Raw genomic sequence first — 25,206 nt, 5'->3', positions numbered from 1 at the left:
TCTGCCTCCTTGTTAACAGCCTCTCTGTGCAGCCATGATGTAGCACTGAGTGACACAGGAAATCATTCTTTACATATGGCCATCAAATTCTATAATTCTTCTCTGTGGGTGTTAGATGTTAGTATTCTGGTTTATGATCCAGATTTTTATGTGGTTTTATATTACGTATTTTATTTAACTTGCAATTTTTGATAATGGTATTGTTGAATATAATTGTATCTTAATTTCTCATTGAAATTATTAAAGTGGAGCTCCATCCAAAAGGGGAAGCTCCGCTTGTCTGCCTCCCCCACCTCCTCAGCCACACTTGCCACCTTTTGGGGATGCAGGGGGCACCTGGTTTTTACAGGTACCCCACTCCCACGTCTAGCTCTGTTTGCTGCGGCTTTAGATGAGATTGGCACAGGGGTAGGCATGGCCATAGCTGATGTGAGGGTAGCTTTGTCTCGCTGCCACTTTTCTCTTCCCGCTCCGCATACTGGGGGAAAGCACATCTGGTGGAGGGTCGGCGCGGTTGGTAAACAATCCACTCGTCACATGCCTGCAATCGACATATTGCTGACCTCCAAGTTAGCGGATTTGTTATAAAACTTGCCATCAGCCTTGGTGGGTTAGAGGGGACTTTTAATAGGAGCATGGTGTACAGTGGTTTATGTGGCTTACGGTGTTCAGCATGGGCTGGAAACAAGGTAATGTTAAACAAAGTTCATGTGAGCACAGTAGTAAATATAGCCACCTAGCTTGTATCACTGTTGTGCCCGCCTGTTATCACCTATGAGGATAAGTAGAAACCTGATTTATCTCTCTCTATAATGTTTACATGGAAGTAAGCCTATTTTCTCTCTGGGCACCTTGATGTGCACTTCATATCTCTATCTATTGGCATTGTTGTGCCATTTACTGAAACGCTGTCCTCTTACCTGCACCTCGCCCCCCCCCCCCCCCCCCTTCCCACTGTATGTTTGCTCTTGCGCGCTCTTGTCAAAGATGATCATGTCTCCCTCCTCCTCCTCCTCGCTGCCTCCCACGCTGTCCTGGGGGACGCAGGCTGATTCATTCATACAGTGAAAACTGCCTGCCTTTTAGAAAACCTTAATGAAAGAAACCAGAACTGAGCAGACACGCAGAGCAATATATCCAGGTTGATGATTTTCCTGGTATGTTTTGCCATAATTGTGCCAATGCACTTCTCGGTGAGTGCCTGTCTCTGTTAATTTGCTTAATTGCTAATATTGGGATACAAGTGACTATCGGTGCCGGTTCACACTATAGCGATGACAGACACAGCACTGCTGTGCAGATCTTGTGTGATGTCTGTACAATGCAAATTCAGCCATACAGATTATAAGTATGACTGAATTAATTCAGACCAAAATCGTGCATGACCCTTTTTTTTCCACAATACACTCGGATCGCACAGGTATTCACACCCGTGCGATCCAATTCCTGTCCAAATACAGTTCGCACTGCGATATGTGAACCGATCTGGGGGTGTTGAAGCGGGTCGCATAGGGCAGTGTGAACTGTCTGCGAGTTGTATGCCATACGGAACCAGCACTGGAATCGCATTGGTTCCCGCATCGCGGATGTGTGAACCAGCACTCCATTTTTTATTTATTTTTTCAATTTGACGAAAAAAAGGGGTATCAGCCCTGAAAGGAGACCTGTACTGAAGTATCAAGGCTTTCATTACATTGTTTCAGAAACTGTTTTTATTTCAATAATTTGTGTGCGTGTTGTTGTACATGTTGGTTTCTTATGATTGACAGCGCTACTTGTAATAATATGTACATTTTTTGTGTCTTATATTATTTGTCATGTAGTATAGCACAAAACAAAATCTTGTCTTAAGGCTTCTAGACTGAGAATGGGCTTTGTGTTTATACGATTGCAGGTGCTGCGTGCAGGCAGTCTATGTAAGTGGATGGAGACGCAGTCACTTGTGCCAATTTGACCAGCATGCGGTCCCAAACACAGACTCTATTTACTCGACTCTTGAATCAGAAAAGGGCTAGCGACTCGGATGTCCTTGAATAAAAGTCCTTTATTTCGTTACATGGGTATACGGGCTACGCTATTTACTCAACTGTGTCATCTTTTATTTGCAGAAAATTTGGAAATAATATGATTTGTGTGCACTAATTGATTTCAATATTTTTTATTTTTTTACTGCAAATGTGAATTTGAGAAACAATTGCACTCTTATTGGGCGACATAGGAAACTGCAACTACTATGTTTGTTTTTGTTTTTTCTCTATACGTTCTCTGATTTCAGTGTTGTGTGGTGTGAACACAGGCCACCATGTTGCGGCCGACAGATAAATGAAATGTGGCTTGTGACATTTCAGTAAAGTTCTACCATAGTTCTTCATGTGAAAAATTACATTTTAGCATAGGTGCAAAAGTCTTCCTGGAATGTATACATAGAAATGCAAGGGTTGGATTACTTGCCGTACAGAAAATGCTGTTCCATGTTCTCTTTTGTGCTGGTCCCAAATCCGGAGGCATGGATTCTTAGACCTGTGATCTCTGTAGAAGCAGGAAATTCCGGGTTTATATGGGCTCTCCTTCAGCTGAGATCACAAGAACAAATGCCTTGGTCTTTAGATTTGTCCAGTAATGGGATAATAATCCTGGCATTGTAATGCCGTTTTTGTTATTTTTTTTGGTTAGAGTTTGGAAGAGTTACCACCTGTCTTTGTATTGCTGTCAGTGTCCCTGTTGGCATTTGCCCTCACTTGTGGTGGCAAACAGTCACTGGATCAGGACAGAAGTGCAAATCTGTTTTGTCACTGATAGAAGTGGAAAACTGACAAAGGTTCTGACGTTTCCTGATCTGTTCAAAATAAAAAAAAAATATTAGACCTCTATTTTAAAGCCTAAAGGGACCAAAAAAAAAAAAAACTTACAAAATCTTTTTGAAAAACATTCCCCCAGTATTTCTAGCTGTGACCATCTTGATTAAGGGCAGATGCTTCATGTAGCATTTACTTCCTGGATTCCATTTGCCCTTAGACCAGGCATGCAGGCGGGTGAATGTGCTTAGCCGAGAAACCCCTCCTGCCCTTCAAATGAGAGAAGAAGAAAAATGCCCTCGAAGACTCCTGGGATGTGTATTATTTTGGCCTAGGCCAAAAAAACAGGAGGCAACTGAAGAAAACAAGCGAATATAATATACCGTCCTATATGTTAACTAATGCTAACAGCATAAGGTTTAAAATATTTAATGTCAATTGAGAGTAAAGTCAATTTAAGTCTGGGGGTAGAACAAAGGACTGGGCGGTCTTTCGTCGTCATATATAATGTAGGGCTATTTGACCAGTCACATTTAATGGAGGGAGCCTGCCAGTACCAGAAATAGGGTGTGCAATAGGGCAGACATGCTGCGTTTTATTGCAGTGCACCAGCCAGAATCGCACTGCAATGTCAGGCAGTTCAGCGCTCTGCTGGACATTGCAGTGAATGAAGTGTATGTTTCCTACACTTCAAATAAAGCTCATGCAAAATGACAAAAAAGGAGCAGTGCGATGTGATTGTGCACCACACTGCCCCTGGAGCGGTCAGAATGGTGAATTGCTCTTGCCGTTCTGTGTTGCTGTGTGAATTGGCCCTAAATGAGCATTTTGTCTTATTTCCATGGCTTACTTTAAAACATTACCTTGTTCCTGCCATTAACGTTGTAGTTTAGGTGGTACTTTTAAGGAGTGACTGCTGCTGTGGATGCATATAGACAGGAAATTGCTGCAGAGGTTGGAAGAAAGAAGCAATATAGAGTTCAAGGGGAAAACTTTAATTTTAGTCATAGATGGAAATCCGTTGTGATGGCTCAAGTTCGGTGTTTTAATGTTTTGTGGATTGACCGAAGTAGCCAAAAAACTTGTCACAGTGGGGAAGAATAAAATTTCACGTCAGGTTTTAACCACTTCCATTACGGATCTTTTCTGGAACTTTTTGTTTACAAGATTAGATTAGTATTTTTTGTTAGAAAATTACTCGGAACCCCCAAACATTATATATCCTTTTTTTTTTTTTTAATTGCTCACACTCGTGGAATGGCGCCAAACTTCGGCACTTAAAACTCTCCATAGGCGACGCTTTAATTTTTTTTACAGGTTAGCAGTATTGAGTTACAGAGGAGGTCTTTTGCTAGAATTATCGATCTCGCTGTAATGCACACGGTGATGCCTCTCATGTGTGATTTGAAGGCTGTTTACATATGTGGGCGCGACTTGCGTATGCGCTCACTTCTGTGCATGGGGATGGGGGCATTTAGTTATTTACTTTTACAAAGAATTTCCCCTCCTGCCGCCTGTAAAAATGATCAAGCAGCTGAACTGCTATGATTGTTCTTACCGTACACAGAATCACTGGCTGCAAAATATGATATCTGAATGATGCCTTTAATTGCAGGCATAATTCAAATACCACCACTCATAGTCAATGACGTCCTGGGCTCGAAGTGGTTGTTAAGCCACTTTCATATCTTCATACCATCCCCTATGTTCTAATCCTGTGTGAGACCCCTTTCACACTGGGGAGGTTTTCAGGTGCATTAGCGCTGGAAATTGCCTCCCATTCATTCAAGTGTGACTTCACACTGGAGCAGTGCGCTTGCGGGACATTCCGAAAAGTCCTGCAAGCAGCAACTTTTGGGGCGATGTGGGAGCGCAGTATTTTAGCACTCCCAAAACGCCCTGCCCATTGGAATGAATGGACAGCACTTCCAAATCGCATGAAAAGCGGTTTGGAAACGCCACAACATGGTAGTTTTTAAACCCTTCTTTGGGGTTAAAAGTGGCTCTAAAGCCCCATACACACTATCAAATTTTCTGCTGATTTATTTTTTATTTTTTCCTTCAGATTTACCAAAACCATGTAGTGCAAGGGCCTGCCTGATTGCATACAAATTGAAACTCATAAGGTTTGACCTAAATATATGGTTTTGGTAAATCTGAAGGAAAAAATCAGCAGGAAATCTGTGTGTATGGGGCTTTAAACAGGGCTAACGCTGCTGTGGCCCCAGAGTGAAAGGGGTCTGAGTAATTTTATTTATTTATTTTAAGCCTGCTGTACCTCCTTTTACAGCTCTTCTCAGTGATCACATAATCAGCTGGCTCTTTCCTCTCTCCAGCTGACAGATGCAGTGGGCGGGGCAGAGATTCCCCCACTAACGTCAGCCAGGAGAGGGAGCCAACCAATCATGTGATCACGGAGAAAAGCTATGAAATGAGGTATAGCAGGTTTTTCTTTTTAAAATTTTTATAAATCATTCACACAGGGGCACACAGGGATGTAACACAGGAGACTCGCATGTGAGTTATTTGAGCAACAACACCAGCAATTGCGGAGGTGGACATGGTCATGAGCAGACAGGTGGGGAGAGAGTGGGTAGAGAGCATAGAGGAGACAGCAGGGCTGCTGCGGTTGACAGAGGCAAGTAAACTGACCACGGTGTCAGGGCTCAGCAGTCATGATACACCGTGGTCAGTTTACAGTAGGGAGGGTATAGCCAGGCAGGATCAGCCAGGTATTACAGGTGGCCAGATGACACCGCATAAGCACTGTGATGTATAAAATGCTTTAAAGGAACAGGATCTTTGTTGACTCAAAAACAAAAAATGTTTTAACTGCTATTCAGGGCTCTGTTGAATAGATGTACCCTTGTTTCCTGATGGAGATAAAATCTGCAGCAGGAACACAAAGATGTGACCGAGGTTCTACTCTACTAATCCATTTTTATTCCCGTGATTTTATTGCCCTTGTACATAGAGCAAATCACTGTCGTTTTGGATGGATGTCTGAGCCTAGCCTGACTTTTGCAGTCAGATTTGAGAACCCCACTATATGTTTGTGTTTCCATTCACACAGCATATTTTTAAAAAAATGACATTTTTAGATGTTTTTTAGGAGCAGACCTCATAACTAATTGTACGTTTTTCTGAGTGCAGTGTGAAGCCTTGTACACACTAGTAGTGTGTGTGTGTTTTTTTTTTCTGTTTGTTTTGTTTTTTTACCCAGCAGGGCTGAGAAAAAAAAAAGCTCAGGAGGAGCTGCTGTACTAACCAACATTAGTACCTCAATCTTCTTTACTGTGCTATTGTGTTCTTACAGGGGGACTGCCCCCTGCCAAAACACTCCGGTCAGAGCTTTCAGCAGACCTTTTTCAGTCATACCCCTTCAACAGAAGTCGGCTGAATGGCTGGCTTCTCTCAAACCGACTCCAGTACACACAGGTCGAATGTCGACCAGGCTTTAGGCCGGCCATACAAAGTACAAATTTCTTTCCTTCAACCACGGGTTGACAGGGGAATCAGCAATTATCTTCTCTCAGTGGGGGGTGCAAAAGCTGTCCTACCGGGGGAAGACTGTGATTATTGCTGGCGGCTATAACAGCCACTAGCATTAATCGCAGGCGAATCCAGCAGGCTCGTACCAAAGTTGGTCGGTCAATCAACTCAGTACATTCAGTTTGCCCAGTAACTATGTGAATCTCAGCTGGTTCCTGCTGAACCAGCCGAGATTTGAACAGTGTATGACCGGTCTTAGTCTGTCCCAAACAGGCTTAGAACAAGCTGAGTCCCCACTCATTAACATACAGTGCAAGATGTCCAGCTTCTAAAGCCTTAGTGGTCATAAACCCTCACATATACCCATTGAAGTGAGCACAGAGAGGAAACAAATCTTCCTACGTAAGTTTTACTTGTTTATCTGCTGTCTTCTCTTCATCCCTTCTAAAGGGCAGAAACGTGTTAAAATCCTTCATCTGACGGGGGGGGGGGGGGGTGTAAAGGCTGCAGTTAGTGTGTGAGAGCTGATTGGAGGTAAGGCGCACACACACACACACATCCCCTCCCCACAGCAGAAGAACTGTGTTCTGAATAGACCCCCTCCCTCCCAAGGCAAATTTATCTCATGTGTTGGGAAAACTTCTCAGAAGTGACTTATGCTGTGCTGATAACAGAAAAACAAAGCACCAGAGAGAAACGACACTTAAAGCTTTGGATAGAGATATGTAACCACTACAGCTATATACAGGTGCATCTCCTAAAATTAGAATATCATCAAAAAGTTAATTTATTTCAGTCATTTAATTCAAAAAGTGAAACGCTTTTATATTTTAAAGATTCATTACGCACAGTGATATATTTCAAGAATTTCTTTCTTTCAATTTTGATTATGGCTTACAGCTAGTGAGAACCCAGAATTCAGTATATATGAAAACTAGAATGTTACATAATACCAATAAAATGATTTTTAATCCAGAAATGTTGACTTAATGAAAAGTATGTCCTTGTACAGTATAGTATCACGGACTGTAAACAATTCTTGAATTTGGAAATGAAGGTCCCTGAGTCTGGAGGAAGAGTGGAGAGGCACAGAATCCAAGTTGCATGAGGTGCAGTGTGAAGTTTCCACAGTCAGTGATGATTTGGGGAGTCGTGTCATCTGCTGGTTCACTGTGTTTTATCAAGTCCAAAATCAGTGCAGCCCTCTACCAGGAAATTCTAGAGCACTTCTGGCTTCCCTCTGACCAGCTTTATGGAGATGCTGATTTAGTTTTCCAGCAGGACTTGGCATCTGCCCACACGGCAAAAAGTATCAATACCCGGTTTAATGATCAAGGTATCACTGTGCTTGATTGGCTAGAAAACTCGCATGACCTAACCCCCATTGAGAATCTGTGGGGTGTTGTCAAGAGGAAGATGAGACACCAGACCCAACAATGCAAGAGAGCTGAAAGCCATTATCAAAGTAATCTGGGCTTTGATAAACCCTCAGCAGTGCCACAGGCTGATGGCCTCCATGCCATGCTGCATTGATGGAGTAGTTCATGCAAAAGAAGCCCTGAGCAAGTATTGAGTGCATACTACACTTTAACCTTTTTTTTTTTTTTTTTTAATTATGGCAAGCACAGCTCCCCAGCCCCCTTATAAACAAAGAACCAAGTAGTAGGATTTTTTTATAGCTAGAACTATTATTTTTAATTATTGTGTACCTATACTTATAGTAATCGTTTTTATTCTAGCATGTTTTAAAATGACAAATGTACAATGTGGTGTCCTGCTAACTTGACTGAAAAAGTAGTTTGAGAATTGAGATGAATTTTGCTGCTTGTAGTTGGCAAAGTTGTGTTTGCAAAGTATCATTCATACTTTGTCAAACTGTTTTTTGTTTTGTTTTTTGGGAAGCCACAGAGAGGCTTTCACCTTTTTTATTTTTGTAAATGTGCAGGTTAGGAAAAAAACGCAAGTCTCGTCTGCTGTTTGGCATTTTTACCAACATGGTAATGCAGGTGAGGGCAAGGTAATAAATAGGCAAATTTAAAGTGTCTCTATCCTTTAAAAGAAAAAAAAAGCTGCTACTGGCTATAAAGTGCCGGCACCTACTGGTACCTGCCATATGTTCAGCTCCTCTTCCTCTCCATTGCTATTGCTCAGTACAAGGCCGTTCTGATGGTTGGAGCTCTCTGGGTACTGTCTAAGCTGGCCTGCTCCTACATGGAACACCTACCCTCAAATTTACTATGACGGTATGCGCTGGACCATCTTTAAATGACTGTGACTTTTTAAAACCTTTGTAAGTTTTCATCCATTGATGACCAGGGTGGAATATAAATCAATGGATTTTAAAAAAAAAATCAGATTTGTATGTGTTTTTTTTTTTTTTTTGTTATCAAATGTATTTTAATAAAATACTTTTGGAGTAAAAGTCCATCTAAAGATAGTTTTCTATATAAGATGCATTAATAATGTAGTTTATTCAGCATAAAATGGAGCTTAGTTATGCAGCATGAGGCTGTATATTCTGCAATGGTTACTAGGGCTGCAACTAGCGATTATTATAGGGCTGCAACTAGCGATTATTTTCATAATCGATTAGTTGGCCGATTATTATTTCGGTTAATCGCCTAAAGAAAAAAAAGTGGGTAAAATTGACGTTTGTTTTCAACCACAGTGACGGGAAAATTTGGAAATAATAGAAAACTTCTCGGTCAAAGGAATTTCAGACAGTGTATGTCAGGGCTCGACGAAACCCGGGCGCCAGGTCGCATTTGCAACTAGAATTAGTGACCTGGCACCTGGGGCAGCACAGCTGGGGGTATCCTGTTTCCGTGGACCCCCCCGGCGTGATCGCGTTGGGCCGTTCCGCCGTCGGCCGGTAATTGAGGCCCTGCTTTGAGGCCTTCTGCAGTCCTATGATTTCTTCTGGAATCTGGCGCCCTCTTGTGGTGGCCATTGGTATGACAACCAGCAATGCTAATGGAGCTTCCTCTGCCTGCTTTTATTGCCTGCCTATCTCTTTCCCTGTATTTAGAACCCCTAAACATTATATATATTTTTTATTCTAACACCCTAGAGAATAAAATGGTGGTCATTACAATACTGTCTGTCACACCGTATTTGCGCAGCAGACTTACAAGTGCGCTTGTTTGGGGAAAAATAATTTATTTTTATAAAAAAAAAGACAAGAGTAAAGTTAGCCCAATTTTTTTTATATTGTGAAAGATAATGTTACACCGAGTAAATTGATACCCAACATGTCACACTTCAAAATGGCGACAAACTTTTACCCTTCAAAATCTCCATAGGCAACGTTTAAAAAAATTCTACAGGTTGCATGTTTTGAGTTAGAGGAGGTCTGGGGGTAGAATTATTGCTCTCGCTCTACCAATCACGGCAATACCTCACATGTGTGGTTTGAACACCGCTTTCATATGTGGGCGGGACAGGGTGCGTTTTTAAAATTATTTTTATTTTCTTACTTTAACTTTTATTTTTATTTTTTTCACTGTTCTTTTAAAAAAAAAAAAAAAAATTGTCACTTTTATTCCTATTACAAGGAATGTAAAAATCCCTTGTAATAGAAAAAACCATGACAGGTCCTCTTAAATATGAGATCTGGGGTCAGAGAGACCTCATCTTTTATTTACACTAAAATGCAATTTAAAAAAATTGTCATTTAAAAAAATAAATAAAATGTCCCTCTAAGAGCTATGGGCAATGACTTGGAGACAGGTGGCGGGGGGCTATCTTCCCCTCACTCGTCTCCATGTCAGGCCAGGGACAGGTCCGGATCGCCGTTACCGACCTGGCTCCTAACTTTTTTAGCTGGCTCCTAGATTCCAAGCAAATTTGTCAAGCGTTGGAGTATGTGGTTTTTGTTCAGAAATGAAGTGAAAATTTCAAACATTCTTTCATTCAGTGAATGTACAAACATTTTTCATCTGAATATTCTCACCTGAAAATTGATCGGTGTGGCCGGCATTAGGCTCAGTACACACCTATGCAGTTTTTGCTTTTGATCTGTTTCTGCAGTGCTTTTTGCTGTGCGTTTTGATTTTTGCGCATGTAATTTTACTGCAATTTGCGTTTTTTTTTTTTTTTGGGCAGATTAAAAAAACACAAATTGCTGCAAAAACGCATTACATTCTTTTCTGCAGCTTCTCCATTGAAGTATATTGAACCAAAAAAGCACCGTTTTGCGTTAAAAGTCCCTGACCCTTTCCAAATATGTAGTGGCTAAAAAAAGCATATGTCCCATAGGAAACCATGTAAATGAACTGTAGTGCGTTTCTGCAAAAAGCACAAAAAAACAGAGGTGTGACCCAGGTCTAAGATGTTTAGTAACATAATGGGGTTAAAAAGACTAAAATTAGCCATACTGTAAGGGGTTCATTTTTTTTACTGTAGAACAGTGAAAGTAATATTTACAGTAGTGATATTTTTGTACTATAAAGGGCTCATTTTAGTTTTTTTTTTTTTTTTTTTTTTTTTTTTAACCCCATAATGTTACTTCCCAATTAATCGATTATGAAAATAGTAATCGATTAATTTCATAATCGATTAGTTGACGATTAATCGATTCGTTGTTTCAGCCCTAATGGTTACATTAGTGGTCAACTCATTCAATAAACCCCAAGCTCTGCAAGCTGAGGTCACATGCACCGCATTGATGCGTTTAAACAATTTCACAGTAACCATGAGATAAAAAAGTTCAGAAATATAACTTTATCCCATTGTATTGCAAATCTATGTACACTACAAACTGTATGATTTAATCGGTTCCGATATCAGTTTCACTAACCTGATGGCTTATTATTCTAAATGGGAAACCTTCAATTCGTTTGCAAATATTAAAGGTTCTATCAGTAAGAATATGTCCTTGCATTTAAAGAGCATCTGTCATCTCAGATCCATCATGGCAGCGCCTGTTAGCAGGTATCTACTCGCCTGCTGCTGCCACATCCCTCACCTTGTGTCACTGCCGCATTACCATTAGTAAAATTAGTGCATTACTACCGTCCCATTAAAGTAAACAGTACTGTCGGTGAGTCAACAGCGGGTCAGAGGAGGAGGAGGAGGAGGAGCTGCTGCAGGACAAGATGACAGTTCTTTAAAAGTTATGATTTAAATCTAGACGTTTTACTAGTGATTTAAATCAAATCCATCCTATTGATGACAGAATTATTATTTTTTTTTTTTATTTAGCACCACATTGGCTACTACAGAGCTTGAGATTTCTCTAGCTTGTTTTGCTGCCGTATTTTGTTTATTTTTATTATATATTTTGTATACATACCACAACATTTCTGTAAATACATTTTTTTTTTTCTTGCAGGTTTCTACCATTTGCTTTGTACTATGCTGAAGATGTCCCATGGCCACACGACCCAGGAAACCCTGGAAATCATGAAGGAGTCTGAAAAACGCCTGGTTGAAGAGTCTGTAAACAGAAGCAAGGCCGTATCAAGATCACCAAGTAAAGAGGAACCAGAATCAGATGAGCCAAATTCACGTCAAGAACCACAGGTTGATATGTTCAGTGGACCCTCTATTCCCCCCCCCCCCCCCCCCCACCCCCACGCATATACACATATCCTTTATAGCTTGTTTTGTAGCCACTCAGGTGTTTAAGATCTCCTAATAGTTGATTGTTGCGTTCTTGTACTGTCATTTCTGCAAGGCTTTACAGTTTTTATCTGTTTGCCTCATGAGTCGTAATGTTCTATCTTATTGAACATTTTCCTGGAACCAATTACAATTTTGTATGCAATATCACACATCAGAGAGGCCTTTTAACTACTACTTTGTGATTTCATAGTCGGTCTTATAATTACTTGAAGCAAGTACAGGTATATCAACTGTGTGTGTATATATGTATGTATGTATGTGTGTGTGTGTGTGTGTGTGTGTGTGTATATATTATTATTATTATTATCCTAGTGTTTTCAGTGCCAAGTATATCTGTGCCTATATGATTTTAATTAATTGTAAAGATTTTGCCCTTTTACAGTGTACTGCAGAATGTCCAGTGAGTATATCTCTGCTCCTTGACAATAATGACATGCAGAAAAAAGGGAATGGTCATTTAAAGTCATTCCATCTATAACAGACTCAAAGCCTGCTTTCACTGTCTTCTCAGTGCTTGTTATTCTTGGCACAAGTCGTCATAAGCAATTAGTGAATGTTGACTTCCTAGATACTCAGCTTAGTTTTTATGGTTTATTAAATTTCCAAAGTCCTCTTTATTTCTTGTTGTAAAGTTACTCTCAGAATGCTTTCAGACCCAGCTACTTTGGATGACATTTTATTTCCTCCACTGTACAAGTGGCATATGTGTGTGTTTTTTTTTTTTTTTTTTTTTTTTTTTTTTTTTTATTTAAAGCGGAGGTCCACCCTAAAGTTGACCTTCCGCTCACTGGAACCCTCCCCCCCTCCGGCGCCACAATTGGCACCGTTCAGGTGGGAGGGGGTGCAGATACCTGTACAGTACAGGTATCTGCACCCACTTCCGGCATAGATATCTGCAGAAGGTACGCCCCTTTCCGAAGGTCCCCCGCTGTCTGCTGGGAAACGCACGGATCCCAGAGACAGCGGGGACCGTCCTTATTGCGCAGCGCGACTCGCGCATGCGCAGTAGGGAACCGGGAAATGAAGCTGCAAGGCTCCACTTCCTGATTCCCATACCCAAGATGGCGGCGGCAGCACCCGAGAGACGATCGAGAGATCAGCTTCAGGTGCTGACATCGCGGGCGCGCTGGGCGGGTAAGTGTCATTATTTTGAAAGTCAGCAGCTGCAGTATTTGTAGCTGATGGCTTTTTAAAAAAAAAAAAAAAACGGCGGACTCCCGCTTTAAATCCCAAGCTGGGTTAGTCTTACCAGTTTTGTGTCCTGAAGTTAATACTTAAGGAGAAGAGCACACACATTTGTTTTATGCAGCTTTTACAGCACGTTGACAATAATGGGGAGGAGGCACACATCTTTTATTATTGCAAAAAAAAAAATATATATTGTTGCTGCTGTTTTTCAGGCAATGCTTTTTTGTGAGGGAAATATTTCATAAGACTTAAAGGAGGCCAGTTTATTCACCTCTCAGGTCCTCTGTTTCCTGGGACCATTGTCCATTAGAGCAATTATACATGACGTTATGTGTATGCTTTTCATCATTCTTCATTGAATTTGTGCATACCATCATGTATGTGTTTTTTGGGACCTTGTTTTCAGCCCTGATGTTGATCTTTTTTTAGTCGAGAAGATTACATTTGTTGGATAGGATGTGGTTACAACTAATAGCTGCTGTATCACTGAATAGATTATACTTTTATATACCTGCCCTTTTGCTTCATTGATGCAAGTAAACCTCTTGATATATGTAGCAGAATTAGAAGTAAATTATTATTTGCAATGTGGATCAGTGCAAAACAGTGTTTGAGAATGCAATCTTCACCGATCATCCATAACTCTAGGGCCAGCCACCTAATATTGAGTAGGTCCCCCTTGCCGCCAATACAGCCCTGACCTGTCCAAGCATGGATTCCACTGGGCCTCTGAAGATATTCTGTGGTATCCGTTACCAAGCTGTCTTTAGCAGATGCTTTAAACGAGAAGTATGGGGATCTACAGTATTTCACAAAAGTAATTATACCCCTCATATTTTTTGTAAATATTTTATTATATTTTTTCATGTGACAACACTGAATAAATGACACTTCTCTACAATGTAAAGTAGTGAATGTACAGCGTGTATAACTCACAGCCATTAAGGACTAAACCGCTGGCAAAAAAGTGAGTTCACCCCTAAGTTAAAATGTCCAAATTGGGCCTAAAGTGTCAATATTTTGTGTGGCCACCATTATTTTCCAGCACTGCCACTGGAGGAGTCTTCCACTTTTCCATGACGACATCACAGAGCTGGTGGATGTTAGAGGCCTTGCGCTCCTCCACCTTCCGTTTAAGGATGCCCCACATATGCTCAATAGGGTTTAGGCCTGGAGACATGCTTGGCCAGTCCATCTCCTTTACCTTCAGTTCCTTTAGCAAGGCAGTGGTCATCTCTGAGCACGTGCACTCAACTTCTTTGGTCGACCATGGCGAGGCCTGTTCTGAGTGGAACCTGCCCTGTTGAACTGCTGTATGCTCTTGGCCACCGTGATGCAGTGGAGTTTCAGGGTCTTGGCAAACTTCTTATAGCCCAGGCTATCTTTTTGTGTAGAGCAACAATAATTTTTTCCAGATCCTCAGATTTCTTTGCCAAAGGTGCCATGTTGAATGTCCAGTGGCCATTATGAGAGAGTGAGAGCAATAACACCAAATTTAAGACACCTCCCCATTCACACCTGAAATTTTGTAACACTAACAAGTCACATGACTCCTGGGAAAGAAAATGGCTAATTGGGCCCAATTTGGACATTTTCACTTAGGAGTGTACTCGCTTTTGTTGCCAGCAGTTTAATAAAATATTTCTAAAAATGTGAAGGGTTTACTCACTTTTGTGAGATACTGTATAGATATATTTTAATCATACTAACCTAGGTGGATGCAACATCGGTCCCCCGCCAGCTCTAACACTTAGAGCCGAGCGATCAAACACCGTCGTGTGATTATAGAGCTGTGGACTATCGGACAGCAGCTCTCTGTTTCCCATCCCCCTCGCTCACTGGAGTGCTAGGCTGAAGGTGTGGCGAAGTGGCCGGCTCAGGCTCTCAGCGGCTCACTTGAGATGCTGAGACAGGTGCTGATCCATGCATGTGGGAAGATCCTGAGCCTTGATCGGATGGAACGAACTGCACTCCTGTGAATCCACAGGAGTATAGCCAAACAAGCTTTGATTGTACTCCTCCTCTAATTCCAGTAAGTTGAAAGTTGAGGCCTCCATTGATCAGACTTCCCATAGTACATCCTGGTGCCCTATTCTTCCCATGTAAATGTCATGCATGCACCTGGCCATATACATGATGTAAAAAAAAAAAAAAAAAAAAATTAATCGGATCAGGTCACATTTTCCATTGCTATTGGTTGTGGATATAGGTCAGCATGGCCACCCTGACCAGTCTGCAGGGTCCTACACATGAACAACATGAACTACCTGCATGTTGATGCTGGTAGAAATCAATTGCAAGTTGACAACTCTCTGCTCTGAAATCCCCCAAAAGCAAAGACGTTAAATAGAGCAATGATAACTTGAAATGTGTGATCACTGAAAATATTCTTTACTGTTCCTAAAGGTAATTGTTTGTTTTAAAGCTAATCTTCACCGTTAAAGTGGTGGTTCCACCCCCAAAAAAATTACTTAAAATTCATAAAAAAATAATTGGAATTTTTTTTTTTTACTCCCCTCTAAATGCCTGTTGCTAGGGGGTCCCTCATAGTCTGCCTCCTTCAGTGCCCGGGCACTGAAATCACTTCCCCTCAGCGCCGCACAGTCATCTTGGACCTGTCACACGTGCCAGATGACTGTGCAGCATATTGTGGCGTTGGGAACAAGGGGGGGGGGGGGCTTCGTTCCCCCCGCATAGCTGGAGCCTGGGACAGTTAAGTGTCTGATTATTAAAAGTCAGCAGCTGCTGTATTTGTAGCTGCTGACTTTTAAATGATTTTTTTTAGGGGGCACCCCACTTTAAATAGAAAACTCCACTTTGTTGGGAAACAAAATTTGCATATGCAATCACTACATGATATATTGTAATTGAATGTTAATAAAAAAAGACCTTTCCTTTTCAATCTGCAGTGCTGTTCTGCATAATGCAATTCAATGTTCTGTACACAGATGGTGTACAGAACGCCCCCCCAGAAATGTAATTTCCTGCTTGTGTGATTGTCAGATTTTGAGCATCCCCTGCAACAAAATTGTAATTTTTGGTGAGACACTCCCAATAGGAAATCACGTCCTAAAGGGATGCAGACCCTAAAACTTTCTTCAATAGAGCCCCACAAGTGCAGCAGATGATTAATGAAATTGAAATCGATCCCATTTACTTTCTTTTTACACATGGACACAGTCAAACAAGCTATTTCTTCAGAATTCCAAAATGTAGGAATCTTTGTTGAAATTCCTGCAATTTTTTCTTCTAAACAAAATGGAGTTACTCTTTTTATATTGACATGGCTCGTCTCCAACGACCTACTGCACTTTTTTTTTTTTTTTTTTTCATGATTCCTTTTTATGAATACGTGATGGGATATCTCACGAATGGGGCACAGATGGCAAAGAAAAAACAAGACGGGGGTTATATAACCCTCCATTACTCTATTCACAATAAAAAATTACCTTTTTTAATTACACGTTGCCATTTCATTAGTCCATAGGAAAGGATGGACTCTGAAATGGAACTTTTACTTTAGGTGCTGATGTTTTATACATCTAGCACGTGTGTGTTGTGCTTTTGGCTGTAATAATAACAGAAGCATTTTAAGATGAATCCAGCCTTTATTAGGGTATTACATTTCATTAGTTATCACTAGAAAAGATATGTAAGATGCTCAGTGTCTAAATTGGATTGTGTTTGTTTTTCCATTACACTTACTGTTTTTTTTTTTTTTTCTCCTCTCTCAATTTTCTACCACTGGCGCAGAGGCGGAATCCAAGCCACGGCCATGCTAGGAAACGAGCCAAGGTACACAAGTATAACTCATGCCTCCCACATGTCAGAAATCACTGGCTACTTATGCTCTCTTCATACTCATTACATTTCCAGTTTATGTTCTGCTTGCATTACTCTAATACCTACAATTCTATGCAAGAGTACAGGTACATATTTTTGGGGAAAAAGTAAAATTCTACAATTAAGAAGTCTGGTCCAAACAAAGATGGTTTCTGTCGTTTCCAATGACCTGGTTATTTATGGTCTATTTTCTACCGGTATTTACTGAATATGGTGCTGAAAATGTTTGAAGCACTTTAGATATTGTACGGTCACATCATTCACTGCTTCACTTGCATACATGCATTTACACCCACATACTATGGCCAATTTAGACAGTGCCAGTTAACCTACCAGGATGTCTTTGGAGTTTGAGCTGAAAGGAAGTACCCAGTGTAAACCCACGCAAGCAAAGGGAAACCAAGGACACTAGTGCTGCAAGGCAGAAGTGCTAACTACTAAGCCACTGAGCTTTGTGGTTATTACTTATGTTATTTGGTTCTGCAATCAGAGGGACTGGTTATGCACAGATTAGCTAATATTTTAAAGCAGACCTTGTACAAATGTATGGTTTGCTTATTTTTTTCAGCCATATCTCTCTAGCAGTTAGGCTGTGATCCCTCTGTGCACCTCAAGGCTTCATGTTAACTGGAATGATCATTTCAATATCTGGTGTTCTGTAAGTTTTCTTGTAGGAAACTGTAATCGCTCTTCCTTCTGATTCCAGGAAAAATATTGAATGATCTTTGCTCTTATTGAGTGTCAAACACAGCACACAGAAATTGCACACCTGTGAAAGTGACACAGTAACGCCAATTTTTGTCCTTGCATACCAGATCTAATCTTAAAGCTTTTTTGGCCATACTTCGCCTGTGGGTCACAGGAGTGCACCCAAGTGACCCAGATTAAGCTGACAGTGGGGAAAAGTCCTCTATTGGCTGATGTCACACAGCCAGTCCAGGTTCTGCATTGATCCTGACGATGTCGGTATCTGCCCAGGTGCCTGACTGGCAGCTGGCTCAACCTCTCAGTGCGCTGCTGAGAGCCAGAGCCAGCCGCTTCCATGCACCCACCAAGCCCAGCACTCCAGTGAGCGCTGGAGGGGCAGAGTGCACAGCAGTGACTGACAGTGACCGCTCACTCTGGTTTCAAGAACTGAGCCACAGCAGTCTGATTGCACAGCTCTCAGTGTAGAGTGTACGTGGGACAGCTGCAGCTATTTAGGCGAGTATCGCCTAGTACACACTACTAGTTTGTGTTTTTTGTTTTTGTTCAACCCAGTAGGCTGAACAGAAAAAAATGACAGCTCTGGAGGAGCCAATGTACTAACTATGCAATGTTAGTATAGAGATATCCCCTGCCTTGCTATTGTGTTCTGACAGGGGGGACGTCTCCATTGGCTGAACGGGAGCTGTTCTGCAGACCTTTTTTCAGTCATGACCCATTCAATCGCTTCTCTCAGACTGGCTGGAATACACTTGAGCCAAATGTTGGCTGGCTTCTATTGAACCAGCCGATGCCGCCCAACATTTGGCCTCTGTGCAGCAGGCCTAAGATTGTTTATTATTTTATGTTCCTGCGCTTATTATACTGACCCTTTTGTACAAACAGATTCTTTTTGCTGTTTGTCATATAAGATACCAAGCACTTTTACGATGGGAGTCAAACTATCTTTGGATGTTAGTACTTTGCTACACTTCGGAAAAAAAAAATACACTTTTAGGAAATCACTGAGAAATTTGGAGATTGCCTTTTCTTGACTACCATAATATTCTGCTACATTTTTGAAAAAAATCTCATGTTTAGGAAGCTTCTGAGAGAAATATAGAGGCTACCTTTGCTTTCAAAGGGGTTTCTCTAAAACGCTTAAAAAAAGCCCAGGCAGAGGAGATCGTATTCTAGACCTGGTACTGATAAAAGGGGTTTGTGTGATAAGATGAGAAAAAGATTGGGGTCAAATGATTGATGTCAATAATATCAAAAAATTTTAAAATGATTTACAAAAACAAAGTTTTACATTTCTGAAGCACAAATGATAATTTTCTTAATCTGAATGGCAACTGCAATAATTATAGATCACACAGGCTAAAAAAAAGTAGCAGATAGAGAAGTGTATAAAGGCAAAAGCATGCACAGCAAGAGGAGAAAATGGCTTCATCCATTATTAAAGGAGACACCTTTCTTTTCTTTTTTTTTTTCCAAATACAAATGTGGCATGAAGAAAAGTTACTATGGGATCATAAAAATAAAAACTGAGGACGACATTAAGGGCCCATTCACACATAAATGGACAGCTGCCATACAGAAAACCATCAGGGGTCCATTCTGGCTGCAGTGAGCCTGCGTTAGGGGGCAGTATGATGTGCATTTCAAAGCATTGCACCTTTTTTTGAAGTACACAAAACTGACATTTCGTTCTTGTCACCATACAGCTGTACAGTGACATGCGACCCTGCCCAGTGCACTGCATTCAAGTAGAACTATAGGCAAAAAAAAATTCTTATTTTATTTTGGATACAGAGTAACCCTGTAAAAAAAAAAAAAAAAAAAAATGTTTTGCCATCTGTGTCACTTTGCGGAGATTTACCTTCACTTCCTGTCCCACAGCCAAACAGGAAGTGAGACAGAATGATTGCAAATTTAAGGGAATTCCTTGAGGACCCCATGCCGCCAAAATTAGTTTCTCCATTGGAAGCTTTCCACTCTTTTTCTGGCAACAAGGCAGAATTTGGGCTTTTCTTTTACATTCACTTTCAATGATAATTGTAAACGGGACACGTAGAGAGGCTGAGTCTCCCTAAAAGGGGCACAGAAAGCAATAAAAAAAATTAGATGTTCTAGTCCATCTCATCTCTATCCAAAACTAAAAAATGTTTTTGCCTTTTTAGTTATACTTTAAAATGTAGCATGTCTTTTATCACAGATCACTGGAGTGCAGCTTCAGGCTGTGTTGCAATTTGAATAAGACATATAGCAAACAATTGTTTTTTGTGTGCCCTAGCGGTGACTGGCAGGTTTCCAGTGCGGAAAAACTGTCACAGCATGAAATGACCCTTATGTTAAAGGCGACCTGGATGTAGCAGACCATTTCAACTATTAGGGCACTTTTACACTGAGGCGGTGGGGGCGGTAGCGGTAAAGTGCCTTAAGTTTTAGCGCAGATTTCCCGATGTTTAAGCAACGACTTGCTGCCCACTAGTCGTCTTTTAAACCCCCTCCCCCCCAACCCCCAAGAGGTTAAAACAGGGTTAAAAGCGCCCTTTTAATGGACAGGGGTGGCGCTTCCGCACCGCCCCAAAGATGCTGCTGCCAGGACTTTTTTTCCCTTTCGCACTGGGGCTGCAGGTGAGGCAGTTTTTAGACGCTTTACAGGTGCTATTTTTGGTGCCTGAAAAACGTCTGTGTGAAAGTAGCCTTACTGTGCTTTTGTTCAGTATTTTCATATGTAAATTACACAAAATAACTTGGGATCATTGGTTCTAGTGGTGAAGGTTCATTTTCAGGGTTTCTAGAGGCAGAGGTAGCAGTTATACTGGTCTACTTAAAGTAAAAGTTCACCCTAAGGGCTCATGCACACAGGACGTTTTAAAAAAAGCTAGCACTACAGCAACACTAAAAACACCATTTTTATTTTTATTTTTTTTGCATTTTTAGTTTTAGCTATTTCTGGAAGCACAGGCTTTTTTTTTTTTTTTTTTTTCTTCCTTCTAAACGCTTATGCCTCCAAATGCCTCTGACAGTTTGTGTGCATGGACATATAGGCTAACATGGAGAGGTTTTTAGAGGCAGTTAAAAAAAAAAAAAAAAAAAAAGTCAAACGCACCTAACAGCAGCTGTGAAACATCATGTGTGCATGAGCCCTAACACTAAAATCTGTATATCTACAGACATTCATAATCTAAAAGCCCTGTAATGAAGAAATTGCTGTACATACCTTTTCTGAAACCAGTCCGGTCCTACGCTGAGCTGTCAGCTGTGGAGGCAGCTGCTGAAGCCCCATAATAACGCTATAGGTGATGTCACTTCTCAGGCATTTCACAACCGTCGTGGTCTATCTCCTGCACACCGCATCCGCCACTGGTGACCGGATCGGAGCTCCTTCAGAAAAGGCATGTATTGTGATTTTCATCTTTACAGGGTTAAATAGGTTAGTCTTAGATTGTGGATGCCTGTAGTTTTACAGATTTTAGTTGTAGGATGAACTTCTATGTTAAGACCCCTTTCACACTGAGGTGCATAACAGGTGCTACGGCGCTAAAAATAGCACCGTAAAGAGCCTCTCCTGTCTCTCGGTTGTGAAAACCCTCGGTTTTCACACTGGAGCAGTGTGCTGGCAGAACGCTAAAAAAAAGTCCTGCCAGCAGCATCTTTGGAGCAATGAAGGATCGGTGTATACATCGCTCCTGCCCATTGAACTGAATGGGCATCGTTGCCGATCCACCGGCAAAGCGCTGCTGCAGAGGCGATTTGCGGGTCGTTTTAACCCTTTCTATTTTTAACGCTGCTTTACCACCATTTTTGCAGGGGTTTTCGGTCACTAACGGGGAGGATTTAACCCTGTTAGTGCCCGAAAACCCCTGCAAAAATGGTGGTAAAGCGCCGCTAAAAATAGAGGTGCTTTACCGCCGGCGCCACAGCGTGAAAGGGGCCTAAAGCTTAATAAAGCAATAGGTCCTGGTGGTATTAATCCCACACTTCAAACAGAACTTTGAGGTATAGCTTTTGAACTTTTACTGGATCTTTTTAATCAGTCTCTGCTGACAGGATTATTTCCCTATGACTGACAGTAACTAATACTGTAATATGCTCAAGAAAAAGGTAATGAGAAAGAAGCTGGCAACTACGGGACGCAGAATTTGACATCTGTAATAGTAAAATTAATGGAATTACTAATAAAAAAAGGGAAAAAAAATGATCACTTAAAAATGCACAGCTTGCTGGACCCAAAGCAGCATGGCTTTACTGAGGAGAGATCATGTCAGACTATTCTGATTTTGGTTTTAGACTATATCACAAATATTTTGGACTAGGGTGATGCTTTTACAATTGGATTCCAGCAAAGCATTTGATAGGGATTTTCATATTCTCATAAAAAAATTAGTTTTATGCAAGTTGGTTGATTACATAAATATCAGTGTGTTTGTAAATGGGGGTTCATTCAGAAGAAAGCCAAGCCATTGGTTGTCTGTACAAGGTGCTGTTCCATCAAATCTGTTTGCTAGTGGCATAACTAAAGGTTTGCTGGGCAAGGTATGTCGTCATGCTGATGATGCGAAGGTGTGCAATAGGGTTAGAATATTACTGGAGGTGTTCAACATGGAACATGATTTGGCACTGTTGGAACAATGGAAACCGTGGAAAGCGCAGTTCAACATTTTTTTTCAATGCAAAATGCACCTTTTGGAAAAAGAATTGTTAAAGTACAATATTGGGGGCATAGTGTTGGCCAGGGAGAAAACGAACATTTTTGGGGCTTATTTGATATAAAAAAGGGGGAAAAACGTGATTAAATTAATTTCTTTTTCTGCTGTCAGACTTCTGGATCTCTGACGTGTCTCTCTAGCCTCAGTACTTTTGAGTCCTCAAACCAAGAAGGTTTATGCAGCAGGTCAAGCCAGAACTCTGTCTGTACATGTCTGGGTCAGTGACCCTGAAAGTATTGAAGTTAGTGTGTTTGGCAACTGGCATTTTAAAAAGCAGAAATCTGCAATGCCAGCCTGTATATTCCTTTCAGAACGTGTTTCCTTTAAATTGTATCCTTGTAAATGCAAGACTGGGGTTATCCTTTGTAATAATGGTGGGGGAAGAAATTACTGGGAAATGCCCCCCCCCCCCCTTAAAGTGGATGTAAACCCGAAAAAAATAAAAAATGTCATAATGTAGAGAATAAGATTTCCTATCATTTGAGCCCGATCTTGCCACACAGTTACTCCAGCTCTGAGCAATCGTCTTTTATTGTTCAGTGAGAGAAATCTTGACAAAGTCTTGAAAACTTTGTCAAAAACTCCCCCTTGCTGTGAGTGACAGGTTATTTACATATCTCATGCACTAGCCTGAGGCCGCGTACACACAGGCGGATTGTCTGCCCAACTAAGTTCGTCAGACAATCCGACAGACAATCCGTTCAAAATTTGCATGAACGGACTTGACCACACACGATGAGCAGACAGTCCGCTGAAAGCGTGCGTGATGACGTGTACATCACGTACGACGGGACTAGAAAAACGACGTCCTATACACTGCAATGCAACCTTCGGCCGTGTAAATCCTTTCTGAGCATGCGCCATACTTAGTCCGTCCAACTTGCCTACACACGAGCGGACTGTCCGCTGAAACCAAGTTTGGACGGACAAAACCAAGTTTGAACGGACTGTCTTACGGAAATTCCGTAAGACTTTGTTCGTCAGATTGTCCGCTGAAAAAGTCCGCTGAAGCCCACACACGAGCGGATTGTCCGCTGAAACACGGTTCAGCGGACTAAGTTGGACAGACAATCCGCCCGTGTGTAAGCGGCCTGAGAAAGGCACATTCTGTGTAAAAAGTTCACAATTCACATTCCCCCTCCTCTCCCCTCCAGCTCTCCCAGGATTGGCTGCCTTTACATACACAGCTGTCAGTCAGATGCACACCACGCCTGTGCTCTCCATACCAGACAATGCCGCACGCTCCCGATGCTCCTGATACTCTGCATGGGGCGTGCTTATATGTTAACCCCTACACCACACAATGCCTACAGGGATACAGTTACAACATATACATTTACAACAATGCCGCACACTCGCGATGCTTGTGATACTCTCGACATCACAATAATACACCTGCCCCTTCCATAGTAGGACGAGCCTTGGGAGCGTGCGGCAGCGCCGGGCACAGTGTCCTGCTCATTGCGCAGGCGCCGTCTTGTAATCACTCAAAGCTATTTAGCTTCGGCTATTTTCGGCGGCTCCCTTCTTCGTACTGCGCAATCAGGTTTCCATCTGGTCTTTTGTTGCAGGTGATTTTCTGTTTTGTGGGATCCCACCCAGGCAGGTCTCCATTAGATTCCATTGGGACACTACTAGGTCTTTACCAGGAAGGAGGGATGGGGGAGTTCTTCCTGGCATTAGGGGTAGTAGTCTATCTTCTGTTCTGGATGATGCGAAGAGTCTCAGTCTCACATACCTTGATCCCTTTAAGAGCACTCTCCTGTTAACCAGATTCCCCCCCCCCCAACTGATACCCACTGGACATATAGGAGAGAGGCTCACTCTTCTAAATGTGCCTTAGACCCTGTGTGGCAGGTCAAGCTAGTCTGAGGAGGACATTGTATCTCCATAGATTGTCCTAAGGAGAACAGCTGTCTACTGCTACAGATATTCCCTTATATTATATATTATATTCCCAGCCTTTTGAGGAATGTCTTGCCAGCTATAGACGGATCGAATCTTGGCCAGTTCAGCAGGACTGAGATTCGAACCATGTGTGGGCAGGATAAATGTACTCAAGTCGATCGATCATCTGCAACCAGCCTGTCAGATCTTTCATCAGGGAGGAATTGATTTAAATCGTGTCGATTTAAATCACAGTTTAAATCGTGTTTTATATCGCTAGTAAAAAGGCTTGATTTAAATCATAATTTTTAAGAGCAACTGTCACCTCTGTCCCACGATAGCAGCTCCTCTGACCCGCTGTTGACTCACGACAGTCCCATTCACTTTAATGGGACAGCTAGTGATGAGGCAATAACACAACAAGGGGAGGGATATGGCGGGAGCAGGTGAGTGAATGCTTGCCAACCGGCGCTGCCATGATGGATCTGAAATGACAGGTGCTCTTTAAAGCGGTTCTGCACCAAAAAAAAAAAAAATATATTAAAAGCCAGCAGCTACTAATATTGCAGCTGCTGCCTTTAATAAAATCACACTTACCTGTCCCAGGGTCCAGCGATGTCGGCGGCAGATGACGAGTGATCGCTCGTCTCGCTGCTGCCCCCGCCGCCAACCTCTGTCAAGGAATCGGCAAGTGAAGCATTACAGCTTCACTGCCCGGTTCCCTACTGCGCATGCGCGAGTCGCGCTGCGTGTCTCTTATGGTCCCCCGCTGTGTCTCTGGGAACTGTGTGTTTCCCGGAACACAACGGGGGGGGGGGCGGAGCGTCTGCGGGGGTCTGCGGCAGTCTGCCCGGAAGTGGGTGCAGATACCTGGATTATCCGCCACAATCTGCACCTTTCAGGGGGAGGGATCAGATTAGCGGAACTTCCCCTTTAGGGTGAAGAACCTCTTTAATTGTAAGAGCTCATTCTTG

General features: G+C 41.9%; 1 protein-coding gene across 13 annotated transcripts in view; it reads left to right on the top strand.

Moving 5' to 3' along the window:
- The window catches only part of R3HDM2 (R3H domain containing 2), a 178,915-nt gene that overhangs the window by 72,238 nt on the left and 81,471 nt on the right, over window positions 1-25,206 (top strand). For 12 of the 13 annotated variants that reach the window (XR_013274629.1, XR_013274628.1, XM_077483578.1 and 9 more), the window contains 2 exons: window positions 11,620-11,810; window positions 16,854-16,895. Coding sequence is in view for 11 of the 13 variants with exons in the window: in XM_077483578.1 (XP_077339704.1) it covers window positions 11,643-11,810; window positions 16,854-16,895 (210 nt within the window). In the remaining 2 variants the exon portion in view is untranslated. The remainder of the gene's footprint in view (window positions 1-11,619; window positions 11,811-16,853; window positions 16,896-25,206) is intronic. The other variant, XM_077483581.1, reaches the window with a different exon arrangement.

This window comes from Lithobates pipiens, unplaced genomic scaffold (assembly GCF_037356315.1).
Source record: "Lithobates pipiens isolate NorthernLeopardFrog02 unplaced genomic scaffold, aLitPip1_a1.2 Scaffold_16, whole genome shotgun sequence".
Classification (NCBI taxonomy): domain Eukaryota; kingdom Metazoa; phylum Chordata; class Amphibia; order Anura; family Ranidae; genus Lithobates; species Lithobates pipiens.
The sequence above is the reverse complement of the archived record's forward strand: the minus strand, read 5'-3'. Positions and strand labels throughout refer to the sequence as shown.